Source organism: Nerophis lumbriciformis, linkage group LG24 (genome assembly GCF_033978685.3).
Source record: "Nerophis lumbriciformis linkage group LG24, RoL_Nlum_v2.1, whole genome shotgun sequence".
NCBI classification, from domain to species: Eukaryota; Metazoa; Chordata; class Actinopteri; order Syngnathiformes; family Syngnathidae; genus Nerophis; species Nerophis lumbriciformis.
The window spans coordinates 9,467,624-9,493,909 of record NC_084571.2 but is presented as its reverse complement, the minus strand read 5'-3'; the positions used below and the strand labels follow the sequence as shown (position 1 = coordinate 9,493,909).

The following is a 26,286-nucleotide window of genomic DNA, read 5'->3' as shown; positions in this document are numbered from 1 at the left end:
TATACCATTACATAATCATTGTGATGATCCGTGGCCCGGATCATGTTTTGTTTTAGTTTAAGACTCCCTTAGTCCTGTTTCAGCACCCCGGGGTTTGTGTTTCTTGGTTGCCATGGGTGCTGATTATTTTCACCTGCCTCTGATTAGTGTTCGGGACGCTCACCTGCTCCCGGGCACTAATCAGAGAGCTATATACCTGCCTTTTGCCACCCTTGGTCTGGCTGTATGAGTTACATTAGCACTCCTTTGATTTCTCTTTCTATACTAAGCTTTCGAGTGCTCGTTTTTTGCCTTAGCTCCCCGTGCATTCGGCACACTTGTCTTGTGTTTGTTATTTTGACTGATTTATGGACAATAAATCATTTTTCTACCTTTCCGTTGGCATCTCGGGGAAACGATCCGCACATTAACATGCAACAATATGTTTATATACCTTCGTACGTTTATACACCTTCACTCGTTCATATATAATTAGAAGTTTATATTTTCTTTATACGTTCTTAGAGGGCAGCACGGTGAAACAGGGGTTAGTGCGTCTGCCTCACGATACGAAGGTCCTGGGTTCGATCCTGCGCTTTGGATCTTTCTGTGTGGAGTTTGCATTTTCTCCCCGTGACTGCGTGGGTTCCCTCCGGGTACTCCGGCTTTCTCCCACCCCCAAAGACATGCACCTGGGGATAGGTTGATTGGCAACACTAAATTGTCCCTAGTGTGTGTGAATGTTGTCCATCTATCTGTGTTGGCCCTGTGATGAGGTGGCGACTTGTCCAGGGTGTACCCCGCCTTCCGCCCGATTGTAGCTGAGATAGGCTCCAGCACCCCCAGTGACCCTGAAGGGAATACACGGTAGAAAATGGATGGATGGATGGATATATGTTCTTAGAGCTTTACAGGTTTATAAACATTTTAGCATTACATACCTTTATACTTTTATATACCTGTATACGTTTACCGTTGTATACCTTTACATGTTTATACACCTTTGTACACTGATATACCGTTTTATAACACATTTAAACACAGTTATACATTGATATACCTTTTTGCTTTCATATACCTTTATACCGTTATATACATTCATAACTTCATATATTATGTATATGCATATACATTTAAACAGTCATACCTTTATATATGTTCATATACCTTTATGTTTCTATACATTTAAATAATTGTATACCTTTATATATGTTCACATACTTTTATTATGTTCCTATACCTTTAAACAATCGCACGCCTTTATATATGTTCATACACCTTTATGTATTTTCCTATACCTTTAAACAATTGTATACCTTTATATATGTTCATACACCTTTATGTTTGTTCCCTTGTCCTATAAACTATAGTATTCCTTTATATATGTTCATACACCTTTATGTATGTTCCTATACCTTTAAACAATGGTATACCTTTATATATTTTCATACACCTTTATATATGTTCATACACCTTTATATATGTTCCTATACCTTTAAACAATCGTATTGTTACGCCTTCGAGGCATTGTGATGCCGGAGGTCGTCTTTTCAAGATGCAGAGGGATGTCAGGAAGCGGCTTGCAGGTGAGAATAAATGATTTATTCTGATTGCAGAACAAAATGCTGCGCGGTGCACCACGGCACGGAAAACAAGAGGGTAGCAAAGATGCTAATATCAAAATGTAAACTATGAGCGAAACTAGGAGCGTAACTTGTTGCGTAGGAGCAAACAAAACCAACAGACCGAATGAGGCCAGCGCGTAAACTAAATAGCCCTCTGATTAGTGCCCGGGCAACAGTTGCGCGTCCGGGACACTAACCAGAGGCAGGTGACTATAATCTGCCGTCATGGCAACAGAAACAAACTCAAGAGGTGCTGAAAACACAAGTGACTTGAAAAACAAAAACAAAAATATGATCCGGGCAGCGGATCATAACAGTACCCCCCCCTTAAGGGACAGATTCCAGATGTCCCCTGGCAAAACTAAAACCCCCCCGACTATGACAAAGTTCAAGAGTCAAGGGAGGGTGGAGGGAGGATTTGGCGGAGGGTCGCCAGGCCACGTGTCCCCGAATCCACCGGGGACGAGTCAGGTGGCGGCGGCGAATGGAACGCCGCTGCCGGAGGCGAGGCGGGCGACCACGGAAAGGCCACATTCGTGGCTGCCGAGAAGGTGGGCGTGAGTGGCGCCAGAAGTTCAGCAGCCGGAGAGTTCTGCGACTACGTCTCGGGTGTCGCTGCTGTTTGCGCCACTGGCGTCCATACACAAACCTCCAAGAGCGCCGCTTGCGCAGCCAGACCACTCGAGGTCGCTGAGACGACGATGAGGGCGAGAGAGCAGACGTCGCCGTGGAAGCAGGAGGAGTCGTCGTCGCCGTGGAAGCAGGAGGAGTCGTCGTCGCCGTGGAAACAGGAGGAGTCGTCGTCGCCGTGGAAACAGGAGGAGTCGTCGTCGCCGTGGAAACAGGACGCGTCGTCGTCGCCGTGGAAACAGGACGCGTCGTCGTCGCAGTGGAAACAGGAAGCGTCGTCGTCGACGTGGGCGGAGCAGGCGGCTCGTCTGCCGGCGTGGGCGGAGCAGGTGCTGGTGTGGGAACCAGACTTGGAGCAGGTGCTGGTGTGGGAACCAGACTTGGAGCAGGTGCTGGTGTGGGAACCAGACTTGGAGCAGTTGCTGGTGTGGGAACCAGACTTGGAGCAGTTGCTGGTGTGGGAACCAGACTTGGAGCAGTTGCTGGTCGTGACTTTGGCGGAGGTGGCCTGGCCGGGGGTTGCGGCTTAGCACGCCGAAGGACTGGTGGTGGTGGCCGGGCAGGAGGTTGCGGCTTAGCATGCCGAAAAACCGGTGGTGGCGGCCGGGCAGGGGGTTGCGGCTTAGCATGCCGGAGGACTGGTGGCGGCGGCCGGGCAGGAGGTTGCGGCTTAGCATGCCGAAAAACCGGTGGTGGCGGCCGGGCAGGGGGTTGCGGCTTAGCATGCCGGAGGACTGGTGGCGGAGGCCGGCATGGAGGTTTGGGTTTGGCTGGGCGCAGCTGTGCCTGCCCACTAGCAAAGCACCCAGTACTAGCCCCCCCCCTCAAGAAGCGGATCCCAGACGCGTCTTGTGCAGTCTGGAACAGTCTTTAGGGGTGGGAGGGAGGAGGTGAGGAGGGGGGTAGGCTCCTCCCCTTTTGATTGTCCAAAACCTCTATTCTGCTCTTCAATAGCATGCGGAGTGTCCTTTGCCGCTTGGGATTGTTCCTCAAGTTTTAGTTCAATCAGTACCTTCCGGTACCACTCATCCACCCAAGCAGGACTGTACTTCTCGAGGGGTGTCTCGGAAGATGACTGGGCTGGAACAGGAAGTGGAGAAGGCAGAGCAGCATGTGGCACAGTAGACAGAGGAGTGGGTGGAGCTTGAGCCTTAGGGGGTGGGGCCAAAGTAATTGGGGGCTGAGCTTGAATGTCAGAAGGTGAGTGGGACTGACTAGACCTAGAATTAACAAAAATGTCCTGATAGTATTTAATTGTTGAATTAAAGTCATTTGGAGGCAGCTGACAGAAAGAGTTGACTGAATTTAAAAAAATGTCTTCGTCTATGACGTCATCACCAGTGGACGGGATGACGTCATCCGCGCGGGTCTCCAGCTGACTGACAGCCCAATCGGTGAACTGTTTGGCAAAGTGAGTGATGGGATTACCAAACATCGGAGGAGGGAAATCCTGGGCTGCTTGACTGTGTTCCGGAGGGAAGAATTGTGGGATAGGTGCGTCTTTGCCGCGAGCCGAAGTCTTCTTGGTTGACTTCCGCTTTCGCTGACGCGTACGGGCTGGCTGTGAGCGGACATCCCCGGGCCAGATGGAGTCGATATGGACCAATGAACCGTCAGGCCCCCACAAAAGGTATTCGCGCTCCAAAGGGGAATACTGGAGAGTCTCTCTCTCCATCGCCTTTAAGACCAGCCACGTCCCGTAGCCGGAATCCTCCACGCCCTCTTCGAAGAGACTGTCTGCTGTTGGTTTTCAGTTACGTCATCGAGGCATTGTGATGCCGGAGGTCGTCTTTTCAAGATGCAGAGGGATGTCAGGAAGCGGCTTGCAGGTGAGAATAAATGATTTATTCTGATTGCAGAACAAAATGCTGCGCGGTGCACCACGGCACGGAAAACAAGAGGGTAGCAAAGATGCTAATATCAAAATGTAAACTATGAGCGAAACTAGGAGCGTAACTTGTTGCGTAGGAGCAAACAAAACCAACAGACCGAATGAGGCCAGCGCGTAAACTAAATAGCCCTCTGATTAGTGCCCGGGCAACAGGTGCGCGTCCGGGACACTAACCAGAGGCAGGTGACTATAATCTGCCGTCATGGCAACAGAAACAAACTCAAGAGGTGCTGAAAACACAAGTGACTTGAAAAACAAAAACAAAAATATGATCCGGGCAGCGGATCATAACACGTATACCTTTATATATGTTCATACACCTTTATGTATGTTAACATACCTTTAAACATTCAAATAGTTTTATAAATGTCCATATACCTTTATGTATGTTCACATACCTTTAAACAATTGCATACCTTTATATATGTTCATACACCTTTATGTATGTTCACATACCTTTAAACAATTGCATACCTTTATATATGTTCATACACCTTTATGTATGTTCACATACCTTTAAACAATTGCATACCTTTATACAGTATATGTTCATACACCTTTATGTATGTTCACATACCTTTAAACAATCGTATACCTTTGTATATGTTCATTCACCTTTATGTATGTTCTTATACCTTTAAACGATCGTACAATCGTATACCTTAATATTTATTCATATACTTTTATGTATGTTCATGTACCTTTAAAACAATCGTATACCTTTATATTCAGTTCTACTGCATTTATTTTTCTTTATTTGAAAGTAGAAGAAAGTGTTTTCTTTCCAATGTAAATAAAACAGGACAATGGGTCTCTAAGCAGACATTTCCGTTTTAGATGCTGGCAACAACAACAAGGTCGTTGTCATTGGAAGTCAAAGGAATAATATTAGTTTCTGTGGTTTGTATATGTTCTTCTTTGACACAGCGACACAGGAAGTAGATCTCTGCCAGCCGCTTAGTTTGTCACATCATGTATTTGTGAACTCTGACCTTTTGACGTGTGCACCATTAATGATGGCTTTGTGGGCGGGACTCGTCATCTTCATCGTCATCACCATCATGGGCGCAGGTGAAAAAATGGAAGGCACACGTTCCTTTGTTGCCACACCCAATGAAAGCCCGCATCTTGCATTAAGCCGCGTGCTAGGGCTGGATGTGCCAAAGCTAGCTGGCGAACAAGTTCCCCTCTGCGACGTTGCTCACTACGATGACAGGGTGGCTTTTACATTGTGCTGTCAGGTAACCATGGCAACAGGACCCGAAGGCAACCAGACCTTGAGCTCTTCAAGTGGACTTTTGTTATTAGCGTGTCCAATTGGAAGCAAACTTTTCTTTCTCTGCCTTGTCACTTTCACAGAATTATTATTTGTCACGATCCCCCTGATCCCATCACTATTGACAACGTGATCATGTGTATTGATCCATCTGAGGGACATTCTTTACATGGACACCTTCGTGTCAAATTAGATACACAAATAAATATGTTTATGCCCTCTGTTTAAGTACACGTGTTCATGTGTACTTACTACTTCTACTGGGTAGTAGTGGTAAGTCAGCATGTGTTTTTGTGTACTTACTACTCTTACTGGGTAGAAGTGGTAAGTACACAAGTGTTCCTGAGTACTTACTACTTATACTGGTTAGTAGTGGTAAATACACATGTGTTCTTACTACTACTATTGGGTAGAAGTGGTAAATACACATGTGTTCTTACTACTACTATTGGGTAGAAGTGGTAAGTACGCAAGTGTTCCTGAGTACTTACTGCTTGTACCTGACTATTAATAGTAAATAAACATATTTTATTGTGTAATTACTACTACTCCTGGGTAGTAGTAGTAAGTACACAAGTATGAGCACTTACTAATGTAACCAGTCGTAGTAGTAAGTACACATCTGTTCATGTGTACTTACTAATCCATATGGGTAGTAGTGATATGTACACACCTGTCTTAATGTATGCTTATCTCTTCTCCTGGGTAGTAGTGGTAAGTCCGCAGGTGTTCCTGTGTACTTACTACTCTTACTGGGCAGTAGTGGTAAGTACACATGTTCCTGTGTACTTACTACTGCTACTGGGTAGTAGTGGTAAGCACACATGTGTTCATGTGTACTTACTACTACTATTGGGTAATAGTGGTAAGTACACGTTTTAATGTATACTCACCCCTTCTACTGGGTAGTAGTGGTAAGTCCACATGTGTTCAAGTGTACTTACTACTATTAATGAGTAGTAGTGGTAAGTCCACATGTGTTCAAGTGTACTTACTACTACTATTGGGTAGTAGTGGTAAGTCCACATGGGTTTAATGTGGACTTACCATTTCTACTGGGTAGTAGTGGTAAGTCCGCATAGGTTCGTGTGTACTTAACCCCTTTAACTGGGCAGTAGTGGTAAGTTATTATGCGTTTTTGTGTACTTACTACTCTTATTGGGTAGAAGTGGTAAGTACACAAATGTTCCTAAGTACTAACTGCTTGTACTGGATATTAATAGTAAATAAACACATGTTCTTGTGTAATTACTACTACTCCTGGATAGTAGTAGTTAGCACAAAAGTGTTCCTGAGTACTAACTATTTGTAGCCAGTCGTAGTAGTAAGTACTCATCTGTTCATGTGTACTTACTAATCCATATGGGTAGTAGTGATACGTGCACATATGTTTCTGTGTAGTTACTACTCTTACTGGGTAGTAGTAGTAGTAGTAGTAGGAGTAGTAGTAGTAGTAAGTACACAGTAAGCTATGCTTACTTACTACTTGTACTGAGTAGTAGTAGTTAGTACACAAGTGTTCCTGTGTACTTACTACTACTATTTGGTAGTAGGAGTAAAAACGCACACATGTTCCTTTGTACTTAATTCTTCTAATGGGTAGTAGTGGTGAGTACTCACGTGTCCCTGGGTACTTGTTACTTGTACTGAGTAGGTGTAGTAAATACACATGTGTTCCTGTGGACTTACTACTCCAACTGTGTAGTAGTGGTAAGTAAATATGAATATTATAATATAATATACATTCATCATCAAATTTATCAATATATTTAACCATACCGTAATCAATACAATACATTCATCATTATACTGATCAATGTACAGAAACACAACATGACTGATGAAGATAAGAAGAAATGCGGATGTGACGCACACACACACACACACACACACACACACACACACACACACACACACACACACACACACACACACACACACACACACACACACACACACACACACACACACACACACACACACACACACACACATTAGTGCAAGCAGTGCAGGCGAGGAGGATGAGCCACAAACAAACCACTTCCTCGTTGCACAAGCCGGGTGAGCCTCACACCTTTTCTTTTTCAAAATAAAAGTTCCCATTTCCTGTGCATGTCATGAAACAAATAGCATGGTTGCAGTCTGCAAGCTCAACTTAACTTGCTACATAAAACAGTATAATTTTATTTTCACTTTTATTGTGGTTAACAATAACAAACATCTCCAGGTAACGTTCACACTTCAAAAAGTAAATTTTCTGACAAGTTTAAAAACACTTTTAGTTTTAGTTACTTGGATTTTTCTGCTCGGACAATTACATGACAACTACACGTCAACTATATGACAAAAGTACGTAACAACTACAGTAGATGGCAACTATGGGAAAACTGCATAAAAAATATGGGTCAACTATAGTACATGACAACTACGTGAAAAGTATGTGACAACTATGTGAAAAGTACCTCTGAAGTATGTGACATTACGTTAAAAGTTTGTAAAAACAACATGAAAAGTATGCGAAAACTACGTTCAAAGTATGTAAAACTACATGAAAAAGACTAGACAACTACAGTGCATGTGACAAGTACATGAAAACTATATGAAAAGTATGCAACAAGTTGTTGCATACTTTTCACATAGGTGTCACACACTTTTTATGTAGTTTTCATGTACTTGTCACATACTTTTCATGTAGTTTTCATGTCCTTGTCACATACTGTTCATGTAGTTGTTGCACTTTTCACATAGGTGTCACATCATTTTCATGTAGTTTTCACATAGTTGTCACACACTTTTCATGTAGTTTTCATGTACTTGTCACATACTTTTCATGTAGTTGTGGCCAACAACTACATGAAAAGTATGTGACAACTATGTGACAAGTATGTGACAACTGTGTGACAACTATGTGAAAACTACATGAAAAGTGTGCGACAACTAGGTGAAAACTACATGAAAAGTATGTGACACCTATGTGAAAAGTATGCAACAACTACATGAAAACTACATGAAAAAAGCGCAACTACATGAAAACTACATGAAAAGAGCGCAACTACGTGAAAACTACATGAAAAGTATGTGACACCTACGTGAAAACTACATGAAAAGTATGTGAAAACTATGTGAAAACTACGTGAAAAGTGCACAATAACTATGTAAAAACTACATGAAAAGTGCACGTCAACTATGTGAAAACTACATAAAAAGTATGTAAAAACTACAAGAAAACTACATGAAAAGTATGTGACAACTAGATGAAAACTACATGAAAAGTGTGCGACAACTATGTGAAAACTACATAAAAAGTATGTAAAAACTACAAGAAAACTACATGAAAAGTATGTGACAACTAGATGAAAACTACATGAAAAGTGTGCGACAACTATGTGACAAGTACATGAAAACTACATGAAAAGTGTGCGACAACTATGTGAAAGCAACATGAAAAGTATGTGACACCTATGTGAAAAGTATGCAACAACTACGTGAAAACTACATGAAAAGTATGTGAACCTATGTGAAAACTACGTGAAAAGTATGTGAAAACTACGTGAAAACTACATGAAAAGTGTACAATGACTATGTAAAAACTACTAGAAAAGTCCACAACAACAATGTGAAAACTACATAAAAAGTATGTAAAAACTACAAGAAAACTACATGAAAAGTATGTGACAACTAGATGAAAACTACATGAAAAGTATGTGACAACTAGATGAAAACTACATGTAAAGTGTGCGACAACTATGTGACAAGTACATGAAAACTACATGAAAAGTGTGCGACAACTATGTGAAAACTACATGAAAAGTATGTGACACCTATGTAAAAAGTATGCAACAACTACATGAAAACTACATGAAAAGAGCGCAACTACGTGAAAACTACATGAAAAGTATGTGACACCTATGTGAAAACTACGTGAAAAGTATGTGAAAACTGTGAAAACTACATGAAAAGTGCACAATAACTATGTAAAAACTACTAGAAAAGTGCACGACAACTATGTGAAAACTACATAAAAAGTATGTAAAAACTACAAGTACTACTACTACATGAAAAGTATGTGACAACTAGATGAAAACTACATGAAAAGTGAATGACAACTACGTGAAAACTACATGAAAAGTATGCAGCAAGTACGTGAAAACTACATAAAAAGTATGCAACAACTATGTGAAAACTACATGAAAGGTGCACGACAACTATGTGAAAACTACATGAGCTCACGTGTAGCAAAGAGCACCTTGGTTAAAGGAGTGGCTGCACAGCGTGGGGGCGTGGCCTATGCTGAAGCGTCACAGGTGTTTGGTGTAGTTGCTGGGAAACAAGCCGCTCTTGTCCCTCAGCCGTCCTCTCCACCACGACGTGTCCGAGCTGTCCATAACCTCGATGATGTCCCCGGCGCAGAAACTCAACTCGTCGTCTTCCTCGGCGGTGAAGTCGTACATGGCCTTAACCTGCAGAATGCACGTAGGCGATGTTGCTCGTGAAGGGGTGTGGTCAGACTGTGGAGGGGTGGGGTCTGACCTGAGATGGGCGTGTCGTGTCGGCACTGCTCCCTCCTGTTCGGACCAGGCACTGAGTCGGCTCCTCCTGAAGCTTCTGGGCCTGCAGAACAACTTTCAACTTCAAGAAGAGGCAGCATTAAGAATGTTTTTAAATCTTTGGAATGAAAATGTTTTTAAATAAAGCGTTTTTTTAATAAAGGGCTTTAATTGACACTATTTTCTTGATTAATCGTTTTTTTACGTGTTTTTTTTTCCAGATAAAGTGTTTTGAATAAAGCGTTTTCAAAGTGTGTTTTTGTAATAAGGTATTTATAAATTAAGTGTCTTTGTAAATAAAACGTTTTTTTTTACTAAAAAGCATTAACAAAAATAAAAAATTCATACAAAGTGTATTGTCACGGCCCGGGCGCATGCCAATGCGCACTCATCTGTACACTCTGATGAGCGCACCTCCAGGAGCGCACCTCCAGAAGCGCAGTTACAGGAGCGCGCCAAGCGCGTGTCAGTCCGGCGGCAGCAAGAGGCTGCAATCAATCTCCAGCAATCAGCGCACCTGCGGCTGATCAGAGGACCGCCTTCAAAAGCCTGCACAACCTGCTATCTGGCGCCAGAACGTAGTCTTCTGTTTGAGTACAGTAAGCCAACTAACAAAGCTCTATGCATTTCTCTCTCCGTTTTTCTTCCCCCCCGTCGTGCTGATTGGTCTTGTGTTCTCCCTTTCTTGTTCCTTGCAGCTACCCCTTTGTTCTCGCGTGACAAGCTGTGCGTCTCGTCTCCCCTGTGTTTCCCCTCTGGTTCTCTGGCTGCCCCTTGGATCTCGACTTCCCGCCTGGACACGGACCTTTTGACGTCTCGCTATACCCCCGACTACCCGCCTGTCTCACGGACATTCGAGCCTGCCTTTCCCCTCCGGGACTTCCACCTCTCGCTCAACACTCCGGTAACACACAACAGTTAATTCACACATACACATACACACTCTTGGATTTAGTCACACCACATTTCCCTTGTCTATTTATATTATTATTTGTTATTTATATATATGTATAATGTATGTATATGAATAAACAGAGCTAAATATGACTGCCCTGTTGTCTGTGCCGTCTTCTCCTCCTGCACATAACATGTATTTAATTAAAGTGTTATTAATCTAAGTGTTATATATATATATATATATATATTTTTTTTTAAGTGTTTACATAAGAAATTGTTTCCTATTTTTTTAAATTGTTTTTGTAATAAAATATTTTTTTAAATAAAGTGTTTAAAGTGTTTTTGAATATGTATGAAAAATATGTTTTTTTTAAACAAACTATTTTTTAAAAGTGTTCGAAGTGGGATTTTTTCAATAGAGTGTTTTTAAATCAAGTGTATTTAAAATGTTTTTGTGTCAAAGTTTTTGTTATTAAGTGATAATGAATAAAGTGTTTTAAAATAGTGTTTAATAGTGTTTTTTTCTTCAATGTTTTCAAGCAAAGTGTTTTAAATTCATGTTTTTATTAAATTCATGTTTAAAAAATAATAATAATTAGATGTTTATGAATAAAGTGTATTTAAATACAATTTTTTTTTTAATAAAATAAAATTTTTCTTCATAAATATGTTTGGAATAAAGTGCATTTTTTCTTCATAAAAATGTTCGAATAAAGTGTAGTTTTAAAGTGTTTATTAAACCAAATGTTTTCCAAGGTATTATTGGAATAAAATATTTATAAGAAGTGATTTTGTAAATAAATGTTTTTTTTTTAATGAAAAGCATTAAAAAAAAAAATTCATTAGATGTTTAAAATAAAGTTTAGAAAAAGTGTTTTTTAAACAAAGTGTTCATAAATAAAATGGTTTTGAAAAAGGTGTTATAGAAGTTATATATTTAAAAAAATTAAATAAATATTTTGTGTATTTAGTGTTTTTAAATGTTTTTTTTTTTTTACAAAAAGTGTATTTAATCACTTTTATTAGTGTAAGTGTTGATAAATAAAAAAAATTCTAATGTTTTCTTAAGTGTTTTTGTAAGAAAAATATTTTTTTTTTAAATAAAATGTTTATAGTGTTTTTGAATAATATGCATTAGAATTTTTTTTTTAACAAACTATTTTTTTAAAAGTGTTTGAAGTGTATGTTTGGAAAAAATGTTTTTAAATCAAGTGTATTTAAAAAAAATGTATAAAGGTTTTTAATATTAAGTGATAATAAATTAAGTGTTTTAAAATAGTGTTTAATAGTGTTTTTTTTTCTTAAACGTTTTCAAGTAAAGTGTTTTAAATTCATGTTTTTTTTTAATTAATATTTTTTAAATATATTTTTTTAATTAGATGTTTATGAATAAAGTTTTTTTAATTTTAATTTTTTTTTATTTTTTCTTCATAAATATTTTTGGAATAAAGTGCATTTTAAAAAGTGTTTATTAAATCAAATGTTTTCCAAGGTATTATTGGAATAAAGTATCTATAACAAGTGATTTTGTAAAAAAAAATGTTGTTGTTTTTTAATGAAAAGCATTAAAAAAAATGTTTTTCATAAAATGTTTAAAATAAATTTTATAAAAAGTGTTTTTTAAACAAAGTGTTCATGATTAAAGTGGTTTTGAAAAAGGTGTATTAGATGTTATATATTTCTTTATATAAAATAAATATTTTTATAAGTGTTTATAAATGTTTTTGTTTTTTTTTATAAAAAGTGTATTTAATTAGAGTGTATTTTTAATCTAAGTGTTAGTAAATAAAAACATTTTTATTTTTAAAAAGTGTTTACATAAGAAAGTGAAGAAAGTGTTTTTGTAATACAATATTTTTGAAATAAAGTGTTTAATAGTGCTTTTTAATAATATGTATGAGAAATACGTTTTTTTTTAACAAACTATTTCAAAAAAGTGTTTGAAGTGGATTTTTTTGAAAAAAAGTGTTTTTAAATCATTCATCCATTCATCCATTTTCTACCGCTTATCCCTGTCGGGGTTGCGGGGGGTGCTGGAGCCTATCTCAGCTGCACATGGGCAGAAGGTGGCGTACACCCTGGACAAGTCGCCACCTCATGGCAGGGCCAACACAGATCGACAGACAATATTCACACTCACATTCAAGTGTATTTAAAATGTTTTTATACAAAGGTTTTTAATATTAAGTGATAATAAATACAGTGTTTTAAAATAATTTTTAATAGTGTTTTTTTTCTCAAGTGTTTTCAAGCAAAGTGTTTGACATTCATGTTTTTTTTTTAATTCATATTTTCTTTAAATAATTTTTTTAAATTAGATGTTTAATGAATAAAGTGTATTTAAATACAAACATTTTTTAATACAATGGATTAAAATGTATTTTTCTCTCCATAACATATGTGCATTTTTAAAAAGTGTTCATTAAATCAAATGTTTTTCAAGGTATTACTGGAATAATGTATTTTTAAATAGGAATTTTTATTTTGAACAATTTCTTTACGTGGTTTTAAGTGTATTCTTACAATAAAGTGTTTTTAAATGCAGTGATTTTAATATTAAGTGTTTATGAATAAAGTTTTAAAGGAAGTGTTTTCTAAAATAGTGTATTTAAATAAACTATTTTTCTTCATGAAAAAGTGTTTGTTAAATAGTGTTTTATTAAAAACAGTGTTTTTAAATCAAGTGTTGCCCTTTGTTTAAGGCAATGTTTTTCAATCTTTTTTGAGCCAAAGCACATTTTTTTCATTGAAAAAAATCCAGGGGGACACTATCCCATCCTCATCGCCATTGTTGTGTGCCAAAAATGTCACTTTTTAGCAATCTAAGCTTAATAATACACCCAAAGAAAGCTTATTGTCTTTTTCTGCCTTTTATTCCCACTCTTACTTTTTCCACTTCCAGGTGTCCAACACACAACACATGTCATCAAATCCTGTGTCCCCCGCCCTTAAAGGCCTACTGAAACCCACTACTACCGACCACGCAGTCTGATCGTTTATATATCAATGATGAAATCTTAACATTGCAACACATGCCAATACGGCTGGGTTAGCTTACTAAAGTGCAATTTAAAATTTTGCGCGAAATATCCTGCTGAAAACGTCTCGGTATGATGACGCCTGCGCGTGACGTCACGGATTGTAGAGGACATTTTGGGACAGCATGGTGGCCAGCTATTAAGTCGTCTGTTTTCATTGCAAAATTCCACAGTACTCTGGACATCTGTGTTGGTGAATCTTTTGCAATTTGTTCAATGAACAATGGAGACAGCAAAGAAGAAAGCTGTAGGTGGGAAGCTGTGTATTGCGGCAGGTGTTGTGCCGGATAATGCACCCCCGCCGTAGAATGCACCCCCTGACTGGTGTGCCGGATAACACAGCCGGTGTTTCATTGTTTACATTCCCGGAAGATGACAGTCAAGCTTTACCATTGGCCTGTGGAGAACTGGGACAACAGAGACTCTTACCAGGAGGACTTTGAGTTGGATACGCAGACACGGTACCGTGAGTACGCATGCAGCTGCGGCTTCCAAACATTTGATCGCTTGCCCGTACGTGCGTGCCGCTATGTGCATGTCACGTACGTAACTTTGGGGACTTTGGGGAAATATATGTGCTGTATGAACTTTGGGGAGGTGAACCGTACTTTGGGCTGTGGGATTGAGTGTGTTGTGCAGGTGTTTGAGTTGTATTGGCGGTTTATATGGACAGGAGGGGGGAGGTGTTTGTTATGCGGGATTAATTTGTGGCATATTAAATATAAGCCTGGTTGTGTTGTGGCTAATAGAGTATATATATGTCTTGTGTTTATTTACTGTTTTAGTGTAGTGAAGTGAATTATATTTATATAGCGCTTTCTCTCTAGTGACTCAAAGCGCTTTACATAGTGAAACCCAATACCTAAGTTACATTTAAACCAGTGTGGGTGGCACTGGGAGCAGGTGGGTAAAGTGTCCTGCCCAAGGACACAACGGCAGTGACTAGGATGGCAGAAGCTGGGATCGAACCTGGAACCCTCAAGTTGCTGGCACGGCCACTCTACCAACCAAGCGATACCACCCGTTTTAGTCATTCCCAGCTGAATATCAGGTCCCACCCGCCTCTCACAGCATCTTCCCTATCTGAATCGCTCCCACTGCCCTTTAGTCCTTCACTCTCACTTTCTTCATCCACAAATATTTCATCCTCGCTCAAATTAATGGGGAAATCGTCACTTTCTCTGTCCGAATCGCTCTCGCTGCTGGTGGCCATGATTGTAAACATTGTGCGGATGTGAGGAGCTCCACAACCTGTGACGTCACGCGCATATCATCTGTTACTTCCGGTACAGGCAAGGCTTTTTTATCAGCGACCAAAAGTTGCGAACTTTATCGTCGATGTTCTCTACTAAATCCTTTCAGCAAAAATATGGCAATATCGCGAAATGATCAAGTATGACACATAGAATGGACCCGCTATCCCCGTTTAAATAAGAAAATCGCATTTCAGTAGGCCTTTAAGTTCCCCTTACAATGGTTCCGGTATTGTCTTGTGACCGGAGTAACCAATAGATGACACCGCCAGCAGAAAATGTTAAAAAACGAAACTCAATAGCCTATATTGACAATATAAAGTCGTTCTCGTCAAATACCTGACGCAATTGTTTGATATGACTTCAAACCATAACCATAATTAATTCTCTTGTCTCAAAGTAGGCTTACAAAGCAATGAGCTACCTGCTGCCACCTGCTGGCGCGGAAGAGTATTACATGGTTACTCTGCTGATCTACAGACAGCACAGACACTCTACAACGGCACATTGTTTGTGGATTTTAATTATTGGTTTGCAAAAAATATTTTTTCGACCATCCATCGAAAAAATAGGGAGGCGTTCGGGTGGCATTCTAACCAGATGCCCGAACCACCTCATCTGGCTCCTCTCGACCTCTATTTTTCAGACCAATTAAGTCCATCCATCCATCCATCCATCTTCTTCCGCTTATCCGAGGTCGGGTCACGGGGGCAGCAGCCTAAGCAGGGAAGCCCAGACTTCCCTCTCCCCAGCCACTTCGTCCAGCTCTTCCTGTGGGACCCCGAGGCGTTCCCAGGCCAGCCGGGAGACATAGTCTTCCCAACGTGTCCTGGGTCTTCCCCGCGGCCTCCTACCGGTCGGACGTGCCCTAAACACCTCCGTAGGGAGGCGTTCGGGTGGCATCCTGACCAGATGCCCGAACCACCTCATCTGGCTCCTCTCGATGTGGAGGAGCAGCGGCTTTACTTTGAGCTCCTCCCGGATGGCAGAGCTTCTCACCCTATCTCTAAGGGAGAGCCCCGCCACCCGGCGGAGGAAACTCATTTCGGCCACATGTACCCGTGATCTTGTCCTTTCGGTCATAACCCAAAGCTCATGACCATAGGTGAGGATGGGAACGTAGATCGACCGGTAAATTGAGAGCTTTGCCTTCCGGCTCAGCTCCTTCTTCACCACAACGGATCGATACAGCGTCCGCATTACTGAAGACGCCGCACCGATCCGCCTGTTGATCTCACGATCCACTCTTCCCTCACTCGTGAACAAGACTCCGAGGTACTTGAACTCCTCCACTTGGGGCAAGATCTCCTCCCCAACCCGGAGATGGCACTCCACCCTTTTCCGGGCGAGAACCATGGACTCGGACTTGGAGGTGCTGATTCTCATCCCAGTCGCTTCACACTCAGCTGCGAACCGATCCAGTGAGAGCTGAAGATCCTGGCCAGATGAAGCCATCAGGACACATCATCTGCAAAAAGCAGAGACCTAATCCTGCAGCCACCAAACCAGATCCCCTCAACGCCTTGACTGCGCCTAGAAATTCTGTCCATAAAAGTTATGAACAGAATCGGTGACAAAGGGCAGCCTTGGCGGAGTCCAACCCTCACTGGAAACGTGTCCGACTTACTACCGGCAATGCGGACCAAGCTCTGGCACTGATCATACAGGGAGCGGACTGCCACAATCAGACAGTCCGATACCCCATACTCTCTGAGCACAGAGAGTATGGGGTATGCAATTTCACCAATTAGGTGAAATTGCATAATTTCCCACGGCACACCAAACAATATCTCACGGCAGACTAGATGAAAACCACTGCTTTAAGGAGACGTACCGAGAGGGTTCTGGTGTCGTGGAGGTAGATCTGGCTGGTCTTGGAGATGGACGTGGTCTTGTAGAAGTCCACCAGCTTGTTGAGCGAGGTGAACATCTCCGACCACAAGAAGTAATGGCCTTGCCGGTCCCGGGTCACTTTGAAGTGTTGCACGTCGCTCTCGTGTCTGCTTCAGAGTTCACAGGTCAGCTCGCTAACGCAACTAGCATGCTAAGTGTTAGCTTGAAACCACACACGCACTGTTTGGGTGAGCTAACAGCTAGCATCGCTGCAATCCCACTCGGAAACAGGAATTAGCTAGCGAACAAAACCACCGGACTCACTTGACGGAGATGGAGAAGTTTCCGGGTGAACTTTGGCATCCTCGTATCACGAAATGTCCGACATCTTGTGAGCTCAGCAGCTGTTCGGCTGCGCTACGAGTGAGGTGCTCCTGGAACCACCTGAAAGTCGGAGAACGCGGGTGAAGAGGAGCAAGAGGGAAGAAGAAGAAGGAAGTCAGGTGGTCTTACCGCGGCAGCCGGAAGTCGATGTAGTTATTTGGAACCAGGCCTTCAAGCGCGTCCATCTCGGCCATCAACCAGTTACCGTGTGTGCTTAAAATCTGACACAATGCTACGTGAAAAGTATGCCACAACTACGTGAAAACTACAATATGTGACAACTATATTCAAATTAAATGAAAAGTGCGTCACAACTGCGTGTAACTACATGAAAAGTACAAAAAACAAAACCAGTGAAGTCAACACGTTGTGTAAATGGTAAATAAAAACAGAATACAAGGATTTGCTAATCCTTTTCAACCTATATTCAACTGAATAGACTGCAAAGACAAGATATTTAACGTTCGAACTGGTCAACTTTGTTATTTTTTGCAAATATTAGCTCTTTTGGAATTTGATGCCTGCAACGTGTTTCAAAAAAGCTGGCACAAGTGGCAAAAAAGACTGAGAAAGTTGAGGAATGCTCATCAAACACTTATTTGGAACATCCCACAGGTGAACAGGCTAATTGGAGACAGGTGGGTGTCATGATTGGGTATAAAAGCAGCTTCCATGAAATGCTCAGTCGTTCACAAACAAGGATGGGGCGAGGGTCACCACTTTGTGAACAAATTGTCGAACAGTTTAAGAACAACATTTCTCAACCAGCTATTGCAAGGAACTTAGGGATTTCACCATCTAAGGTTCGTAATATCATCAAAGGGTTCAGAGAATCTGGAGAAATCACTGCACGTAATTAGCAAACCTGTGACCTTGGATCCCTCAGGTGGTACTGCATCAAAAACAGACATCCGTGTGTAAAGGACATCACCACATGGGCTCAGGAACACTTCAGAAAACCACTGTCAGTAACTACAGTTCTTCGCTACATTTGTAAGTGCAAGTTAAAACTCTACTATGCAAAGCGAAAGCCATTTATCAACAACACCCAGAAACGCCGCCGGCTTCACTGGGCCCGAGCTCATCTAAGATGGACTCATGCAAAGTGGAAAAGTGTTCTTTGGTCTGACGAGTCCTACATTTCAAATTGTTTTTGGAAACTGTGGACGTCGTGTCTTTCGGACCAAAGAGGAAAAGAACCATCCAGATTGTTATCGGCGCAAAGTTGAAAAGCCAGCATCTGTGATGGTATGGGGGTGTATTAGTGCCCAAGGCATGGGTAACTTACACATCTGTGAAGGCGCCATTAATGCTGAAAGGTACATACAGGTTTTGGAGCAACATATGTTGCCATACAAGCAACGTTATCATGGACGCCCCTGCTTATTTCAGCAAGACAATGCCAAGCCACGTGTTACAACAGCGTGGCTTCATAGTAAAAGAGTGTGGGTACTAGACTGGCCTGCCTATAATCCAGACCTGTCTCCCATTGAAAATGTGTGGCGCAATATGAAGCCTAAAACACCACAACGGAGACCCCCGGACTGTTGTTAAAAGGAAAGGCCATGTAACACAGTGGTAAAAATGCCCCTGTGCCAACTTTTTTGCCATGTGTAAATGAAAACTACATGAAACGTGTGAGACAACTACATGACAACTACATGAAAAGTGTGTGACAAGTTCATAAAACTACATGAAGAGTGTGAGACAACTACATGACAACTACGTAAAACTACATGAAAAGTGTGTGACAACTACATGACAACTACACGAAAAGTGTGTGACAACTACATAAAACTACATGAAGAGTGTGAGACAACTACGTTTGTACATGACAACTACATGAAAGCTACAAGAAAAGGTTGTGACAACTACGTGAAAACTACATGAAAAGTGCATCCGTCACAGTTGTTTGGTGTTATCCCAAAGTGGCGAGCAGTGCTAGCCAGTGAGCTAGACACCAGTGCTTGTCCAGCACAGCTCTTGAGGTGCTGGAACATGAGGTGCCGACGAGCTGCCAAAGCCGCTCACCTTCACTACGTCGTCCTTCTTGAAGCTCAGCTGGCCCGACACTGTTGTTGTGAAGTCGTACTTTCCCCTGGCCTCCATGTTGGCGACACGCAGCCGCCGACTTCCTGTTTGAGCAAAGACATTGGCATTTGTCTCTGAGCTGCGTGTCAACACGTGGGATTACGTCACGGCCACTTCCTGATGGCGGTAAGGACCGTCTGAGGGGATTTCATGCCAATGACACAAGGTTCATCTTCAACTTCAGAATGGCGTGGACATGATAAGGCATATTGAATACATGTCACAGTCACATGAGCAGGAAGAGCGCCCCCTACAGCTCAAGCACCAAGGCATGGAAAATTCCAACAACAGCAATACAAATATTTAGCAGCAATAGTTTGCAGTTTGTTTTTGTATTTAACAGGAAGACACGTGACTAAATGCACATTTAATACAATAAAACTACAGTGGAAATGATGATTGTTCTATTTGTCCTGAGGGACATCTTACCTGCTGAAGATCAATTCAATTTCTTGTTTGCTCCAAAAAGATACGTTCTGTCTTGTTGGAAGCACAATTCAAATATGGAATAAAACACACTGATGTTTGACATCAAGCAACAAGTTGATGCGCTTCAACAAACCACGCACACACACACACACACACACACACGCACGCGTGCGAATGTGCACGCGTAACTGCCTCTTTTGGTGACATGAGTCACTTCCGCTTTTCAAAGTAAAACTCATTTAATGCGTTGAGGCTTTGTTCAACGCTGACTTTGCATTACCACAGATGTGTCATAGGGTGCACAAAAAAATGAATTTACATCCGAATCGCGATTCTTATTCATCGGAATTCTAAATCGAATGCAGCTCAGATAGGCTTCAGCACCGCCCGCGACCCAAAAGAGACAAGCGGTAGAAAATGGATGGATGGCTGGAATTAAATCAGAAGTTGTAGTTTTGTTTTTTTACTAAATTCTTACTTATACTGAAGTAACCATTTTACTTTTTTTAGATCAGGGGACTACGGCCCAAGTTGAGAAAAAAAATAAAAATAATAATAAATATATATATATATATATATATATATATATATATATATATATATATATATATATATATATATATATATATATCTCCATCCATTTTCTACCGCTTGTCCCTTTGGGGTTGCAGGGGGTGCTGGAGCCTATCTCAGCTGCATTCGGGCGGAAGGCTGGGTACACCCTGGACAAGTCGCCACCTCATCGCAGGGCCAACACAGATAGACAGACAACATTCACACTCACATTCACACACTAGTATATATATATATATATATATATACATATATATATATATATATATATATATATATATATATATATATATATATATACAAGGGATTATATTCATATTTATTTATAGTATATATATATAAATACATATACGTATATAAATATACATATATATATATATATATATGCATAAATAAATGTATATATGTATACATACATATATGTATTCATATCTATCTATATAAAGTTTTTAAATATATACAGTATATATATATATATATATATATATTAGAGATGCGCGGTTTGCGGGCACAACCGCGGAGTCCGCGGATTATCCGCGGATCGGGCGGATGAAATGAAAAAAAATTAGATTTTATCCGCGGGTCGGGTCGGGTCGGGTGGTTGAAATAAATAAAAATTAGATTTTAAATAGATTCAGGCGGGTGGCAGTTAAACCAATTCGGAAATATATATACATAGTTAAATGTTGTTACCCACATACGAAAAACGAGCAGGCACCTGCAGCATATGCCACAACAGAAGAAAAAAAAAAAAGAGATGGACACTTTTACGGAGCGGAGAAGGGACGCCTCGCCGGGGTCCGGGACCGAGGCCCCTTCCCCCGAGAGGGCCCCACCGGGAGCCGTAGCTGAGGCGATCCGCGAGAAGGGCCCGACGCACGTCCAGGGTCACCACCGCGCCCACCGCACCGACACCCCGCCTCGTCCGCCTTCGCCGCGGCCGGCGTCACGCGCAGCAGGTAAGCAGCTTACCTGCCCGCCACCCCCGTGGCCGGGGGCTCGTAACAGGGGTCACTCCGCGCGCTCCGCCCGCGCAGCTTACCTGCCCGCCACCCCTGTTGCCGGGGGCGCGTAACAGGGGTCACTCCGCGCGCAGTGCGCTCACGAAAGGGGTGGGGCTCACCCTGATTGATATAGACAGCAGCGAGACGCGCTTGGAGGTGCGCTCAGCGCGGCTCCCATATGATTGCGCACTGGTGTGCGTCTGGGTCGTGACAGCGTGGCACGCGAATGTCTGTGCTGCATTGGATCAGTCTCCTTTCTTTAACAGGCAAAAGCTTTATAACCTCACTAATGCCTTGCATCGTCTATATTAGATATATAACAACGGGCGGGTGCGGTTCTGATCAAATGTTACATCGGGTGGATGGCGGATGGTTGACGACTTTCTGATGCGGTTGCGGATGAAATAATTGCCTATCCGCGCATCTCTAATATATATATATATATATATATATATATATATATATATATATATATATATATATATATATATACAAGAGATTATATTTGTATTTATTTATAGTATATACTGTATATATACATACATATACGAATATATATATATATATGCATAAATAAATGTATATATGTATACATACATATATGTATTCATATCTATCTATATCTATAAAGTTTAAAAAAAAAATATATATATATATATATATATATATTAATATACACACATATACACATATATATATATATATATATATATATATATGTATATATATGTCAATTACAAAAACAATTCTAAAATTTTTTACTAAAAGCAGTCTTTTCACACAATGTGTAGACTTTTTTCTTATAAAATTGAAAAAACTTTTTAATGCAAAATGGTGACGGTTGTCATATAAAATTCCGACTTTTATTACAATGTTGCCATTTTGTTTTTGGTCGTTCTCGTAAAATAGTGACATTTTTTGAGTAAAATTATGACTTTTGTCATCATTTTGCCAGGTAAAATTTCCGATTATTATTATTATAATATTGCCAACATTTCAAAGTTTTCTTAAAAGATTGTGACTTTTGTCAAGTAAAATTACGACTCTTTTCAAAAAATTGCCAAAATGTTAGGCTTTTCTTGCAAAACTGTTATTGAGCAAAATTCCAAGTTTGTTCAGGTTTTCTTGTAACATTTTGACTTGCGTTGAGTAAAATTATGACTTTTATTATAATACTGCCAAAATTCTAAGTTTTTCTTGTAAAATTGTGACCTTTTTCTTGTGAAATTCCAACTAATTTCTTCAACAAGCTTTTTTTATATTTGAATAGTATGTATATATTATTAATGTTGTAATTACACATCTTTATATATATTTAGAAAGGGTGGTCCTAAAGAGGTAGGCATTTGTCGGAGGTCTCAAGAAGGTAAGAAATACATGATTGTGTGTGTGTTTGTGTGTGTGTGTGTGTGTGTGTGTGTGTCTGTGTGGGGCAGGGGGGGGGTTCTTGTATTTCTACCCTTCTTGAGACATCAACAAGGAAAAGTACCGTCCATATGAGGACCGGTGAACAAGTTAGGACATAAATCAAGGTCCCAATACAGAAAACCATTGCATCTAATAGAGAGCCAAATATTAGAGTCTGTGAACATTGCTCCAAAGTCAGGATATTTTGTTGTTTTAATGTGCATACAAAAGTAAACATTGACAGGTGCAAAGGCAGCAATATGAGATAAAACAAGCTAAAGAAGGACTCTCTGACCTGATCCATGTCGCCACGCCCTCACGTTCCCTAAGATCCTCTTCAGCCATCCTTCTCACTGTCCCCTTATTTAAACTGTCCACCATGGGTGCCCGAGCTTTCAGCCGCTCTGCCCCACATCTTTGGAACTCTTTGCCACCAGACCTTCGTAACTTAGACTCAATATCCCTCTTCAAATCAAGACTCAAAACACACCTATTCCTGACTGCCTATTCATTGTAATCATCTTTTCTTCTCTATCTTTGTTATTGTTATTATTGTTGTTTTTATCCAATTTGATTTTATTGTTTTGATTTTGGACGGTGTCCTTGAGTGCCCAGAAAGGCGCCTTATAAATAAAATGTATTATAATTATTATTATTCCCTAATCATCCCCCAAAAAACGAACAGCTGATTTTACGACTTCCAGTTGTCTTATGTGCTGACATAAGACAACCCGCGTCCCATATGTGACCATAGGATGTACGGTACTAAGACTATAGTGGCCATTAACAGTTAGCTTCTACCACTGGGTTGCCCAAAGTGCGACACAGGGGCCACCTGTGGTCCGTGACTCGTTTGTCATCGGCCTTAAGCACATTACAAAAAACAAAAAATAGAGATCTCATTTGCACCCCTGGTGGTGAAATCTATCAAAATGAGGGTGGTCCCAAAAAGGAGGGATTTGTCGGTTTTAAAAGTGTTCCCCCTCTGGCCAACATATGTAATAACAAGTGTGTGTAAGAAATTGCAAGGCGCCCCCTTTGGCCAAAATTTATAAAAAATACATAAATAAATATGTATATAGAGACATACTGTAATAACTTGAAGTAAATAATGAAGATTAAAAAACAATTACAAACAAAGAATTCAACAAACATTTTTTTTTTACTAAAAGCTTACCTTTTTTATATTTGCATAGTATGTATATTTTATTAATGTTGTAAATACAAATATTTATATATCTAGAAAGGGTGGTCCTAAAGAGGTAGGCATTTTTTGGAGGTTTCAAGACAGTAAGAAATACATGAAAGTGTGTGTGTGTGTGTGTGTGTGTGTGTGTGTGTGTGTGTGTGTGTGTGTGTGTGTGTGTGTGTGTGTGTGTGTGTGTTTTCTGGCAATGCTTACTTAATGGGGACATCGCTTTGTTTACACAGTCACCTTTAGGGGACCTCTGACGGTATGGGGACAAAAAAACAGGTCCCCTAAAGGGAAACCTTTTTAAATGATAGTCAGATCCATTCTGAAGACGCCTAAGTGATTTTTAAGCTTTGGCCCATAAAACATGTTTACTGGTTAGTTTGAGTGTGAGACATTTACTTTTTTTTTTTTTAAATGGTCCTCAGTAGTCACGTACAAATTTGTGTGAATTGTGCCAAATTATTTAAATTTGGACCCCATGAACCATATTAACTCTTTTCCTCCAGTAAGAATGATCAGAACATTACTTCATCAATCCAGAGATTTAAAGACGTGTATGAGCTAACTGGGCTGTGGCTATTTTACTCAAAAAAATGTATGCCTCCACAACTTGTAGAAAGGGTGGTCCCCACAAGTGATGATCAAAAACCTGGTCCCCATTACAAATGATAACCAGTATGCGTGTGTGTGTGTGTGTGTGTGTGTGTGTGTGTGTGTGTGTGTGTGTGTGTGTGTGTGTGTGTGTGTGTGTGTGTGTGTGTGTGTTGTGTGTGTGTGTGTGTGTGTGTGTGTGTGTGTGTGTGTGTGTGTGTGTGTGTGTGTGTGTTTATGTGTGTGTGCCTGTGAGCGTGAGAGAAAAAGCCAGAGAGACACTCCTACATTGTTTTATCATTTCAGATCCACATAAAATTAATGGATCGGTCCCAATAAAATGATGTGTTCGGCCACATAAAAAGCGGGCCACAACGAAATTATGTGGAGTTTCACATTAAAATTATGGGACGGGCTGAATTAAAATGATGTAGTGGGCCAAATCGGAATGAAGTGGCGGGCCATGTTAAAATGATGGGACGGGCCAAATTAAATTAAAATAAATTAAAATTGGCGGGTCAAGTTAGAATGATGACAGCACGGTGGAACAGGGGTTAGTGCATGTGCCTCACAATACGAAGGTCCTGAGTAGTCCTGAGTTCAATCCCAGGTTCTGGATCTTTCTGTGTGGAGTTTGCATGTTCTCCCCGTGACTGCGTGGGTTCCCTCCGGGTACTCCGGCTTCCTCCCACCTCCAAAGACATGCACCTGGGGATAGGCCCCTCCCACCTCCAAAGACATGCACCTGGGGATAGGCCCCTCCCACCTCCAAAGACATGCACCTGGGGATGGGTTGATTGGCAACACTAAATGGTCCCTAGTGTGTGAATGTGAGTGTGAATGTTGTCTGTCTATCTGTGTTGGCCCTGCGATGAGGTGACGACTTGTCCAGAGTGTACGCCGCCTTCCGCCCGAATGCAGCGGAGATAGGCTCCAGCACCCCCCGCCACCCCAAAAGGGACAAGCGGTAGAAAATGGATGGATGGATTTGTTTATTTTACATTTCTTTATTTTTTTGTCAAAATTGAAATACACTAATCAAGAAAGTTGAAACGACTGATTATTGGATGAGTGATGTTGTTTGATTTATTGATTGTTTCCATGCTTTCGTGGGTAATTTAAAGTGATGTGGCAACCTTGACCTTGAATTCGACATGCGTGAATTAAATCATATCACAATTTAAAAAAAAAAAAGCTTCTATGATACGCACACAAAAAACAGTTGTCATGACGACGATAAAAAGAGTGCGCCGCCCGGGAATCGAACCCGGGTCGCAAGAATGGGAATCTTGCATGATACCACTACACCAGCGGCGCCTTGAAATTGCGGTCAGAATATTTTGATTATCACAGCTTTACTACTGGCATCAAATGTCACACTGTGATAAATGATGTCAGATGAATACATCAAGGCGTTCCAAAAACACAATAAACTTGAAAGAAACTCACAGTTTTCGGACGTATTTCAAAAACGCATCTTTGGTCCTTACCGCTGCTGACCGCTGGATGTCGCTGTGACACAAACGCTCGCTCATCTAAATCAACATTGGAGTAAAAACAAAGTCAAAAGACGTCACAAAAACGAGGCAAGATACCAACATTGAACACAAAGTCTACCCACAAATGTCAATCAAGTCATATCC

The 26,286-nt window shown here is 40.8% G+C and overlaps 1 protein-coding gene and 1 non-coding gene across 6 annotated transcripts; both read right to left on the bottom strand.

Annotated features, from left to right (window-relative positions):
* Window positions 1-36: 36 nt before the first annotated feature.
* On the bottom strand, window positions 37-26,211 carry LOC133620208 (GRB2-related adapter protein 2-like). 5 transcript variants are annotated; one of them, XR_009817490.1, is made up of 8 exons: window positions 19,874-20,022; window positions 19,385-19,488; window positions 17,483-17,574; window positions 17,294-17,413; window positions 16,971-17,136; window positions 9,932-10,012; window positions 9,648-9,861; window positions 37-830 (listed from the first exon to the last, which is right to left on the bottom strand). XR_009817490.1 is itself a non-coding variant. In XM_061981496.1 (7 exons), the coding sequence occupies exons 2-7, from the start codon at window positions 19,460-19,462 to the stop codon at window positions 9,700-9,702; spliced, it is 699 nt and encodes a 232-aa protein (XP_061837480.1). In that variant the 5' UTR covers window positions 19,463-19,488; window positions 26,093-26,211; the 3' UTR covers window positions 7,280-9,699. The 5 variants fall into 5 exon arrangements, 4 of the variants coding, with proteins under 4 accessions (XP_061837480.1, XP_061837481.1, XP_061837482.1 ...); XM_061981496.1 differs by lacking the exons at window positions 37-830; window positions 19,874-20,022 and adding an exon at window positions 26,093-26,211 and having other exon boundaries at window positions 7,280-9,861; XM_061981497.1 differs by lacking the exons at window positions 37-830; window positions 19,874-20,022 and adding an exon at window positions 26,134-26,207 and having other exon boundaries at window positions 7,280-9,861.
* Window positions 25,890-25,960, bottom strand: trnag-ccc (transfer RNA glycine (anticodon CCC)). The gene has a single exon. It is a non-coding gene; the product is annotated as a tRNA-Gly (tRNA).
* Window positions 26,212-26,286: the final 75 nt, after the last annotated feature.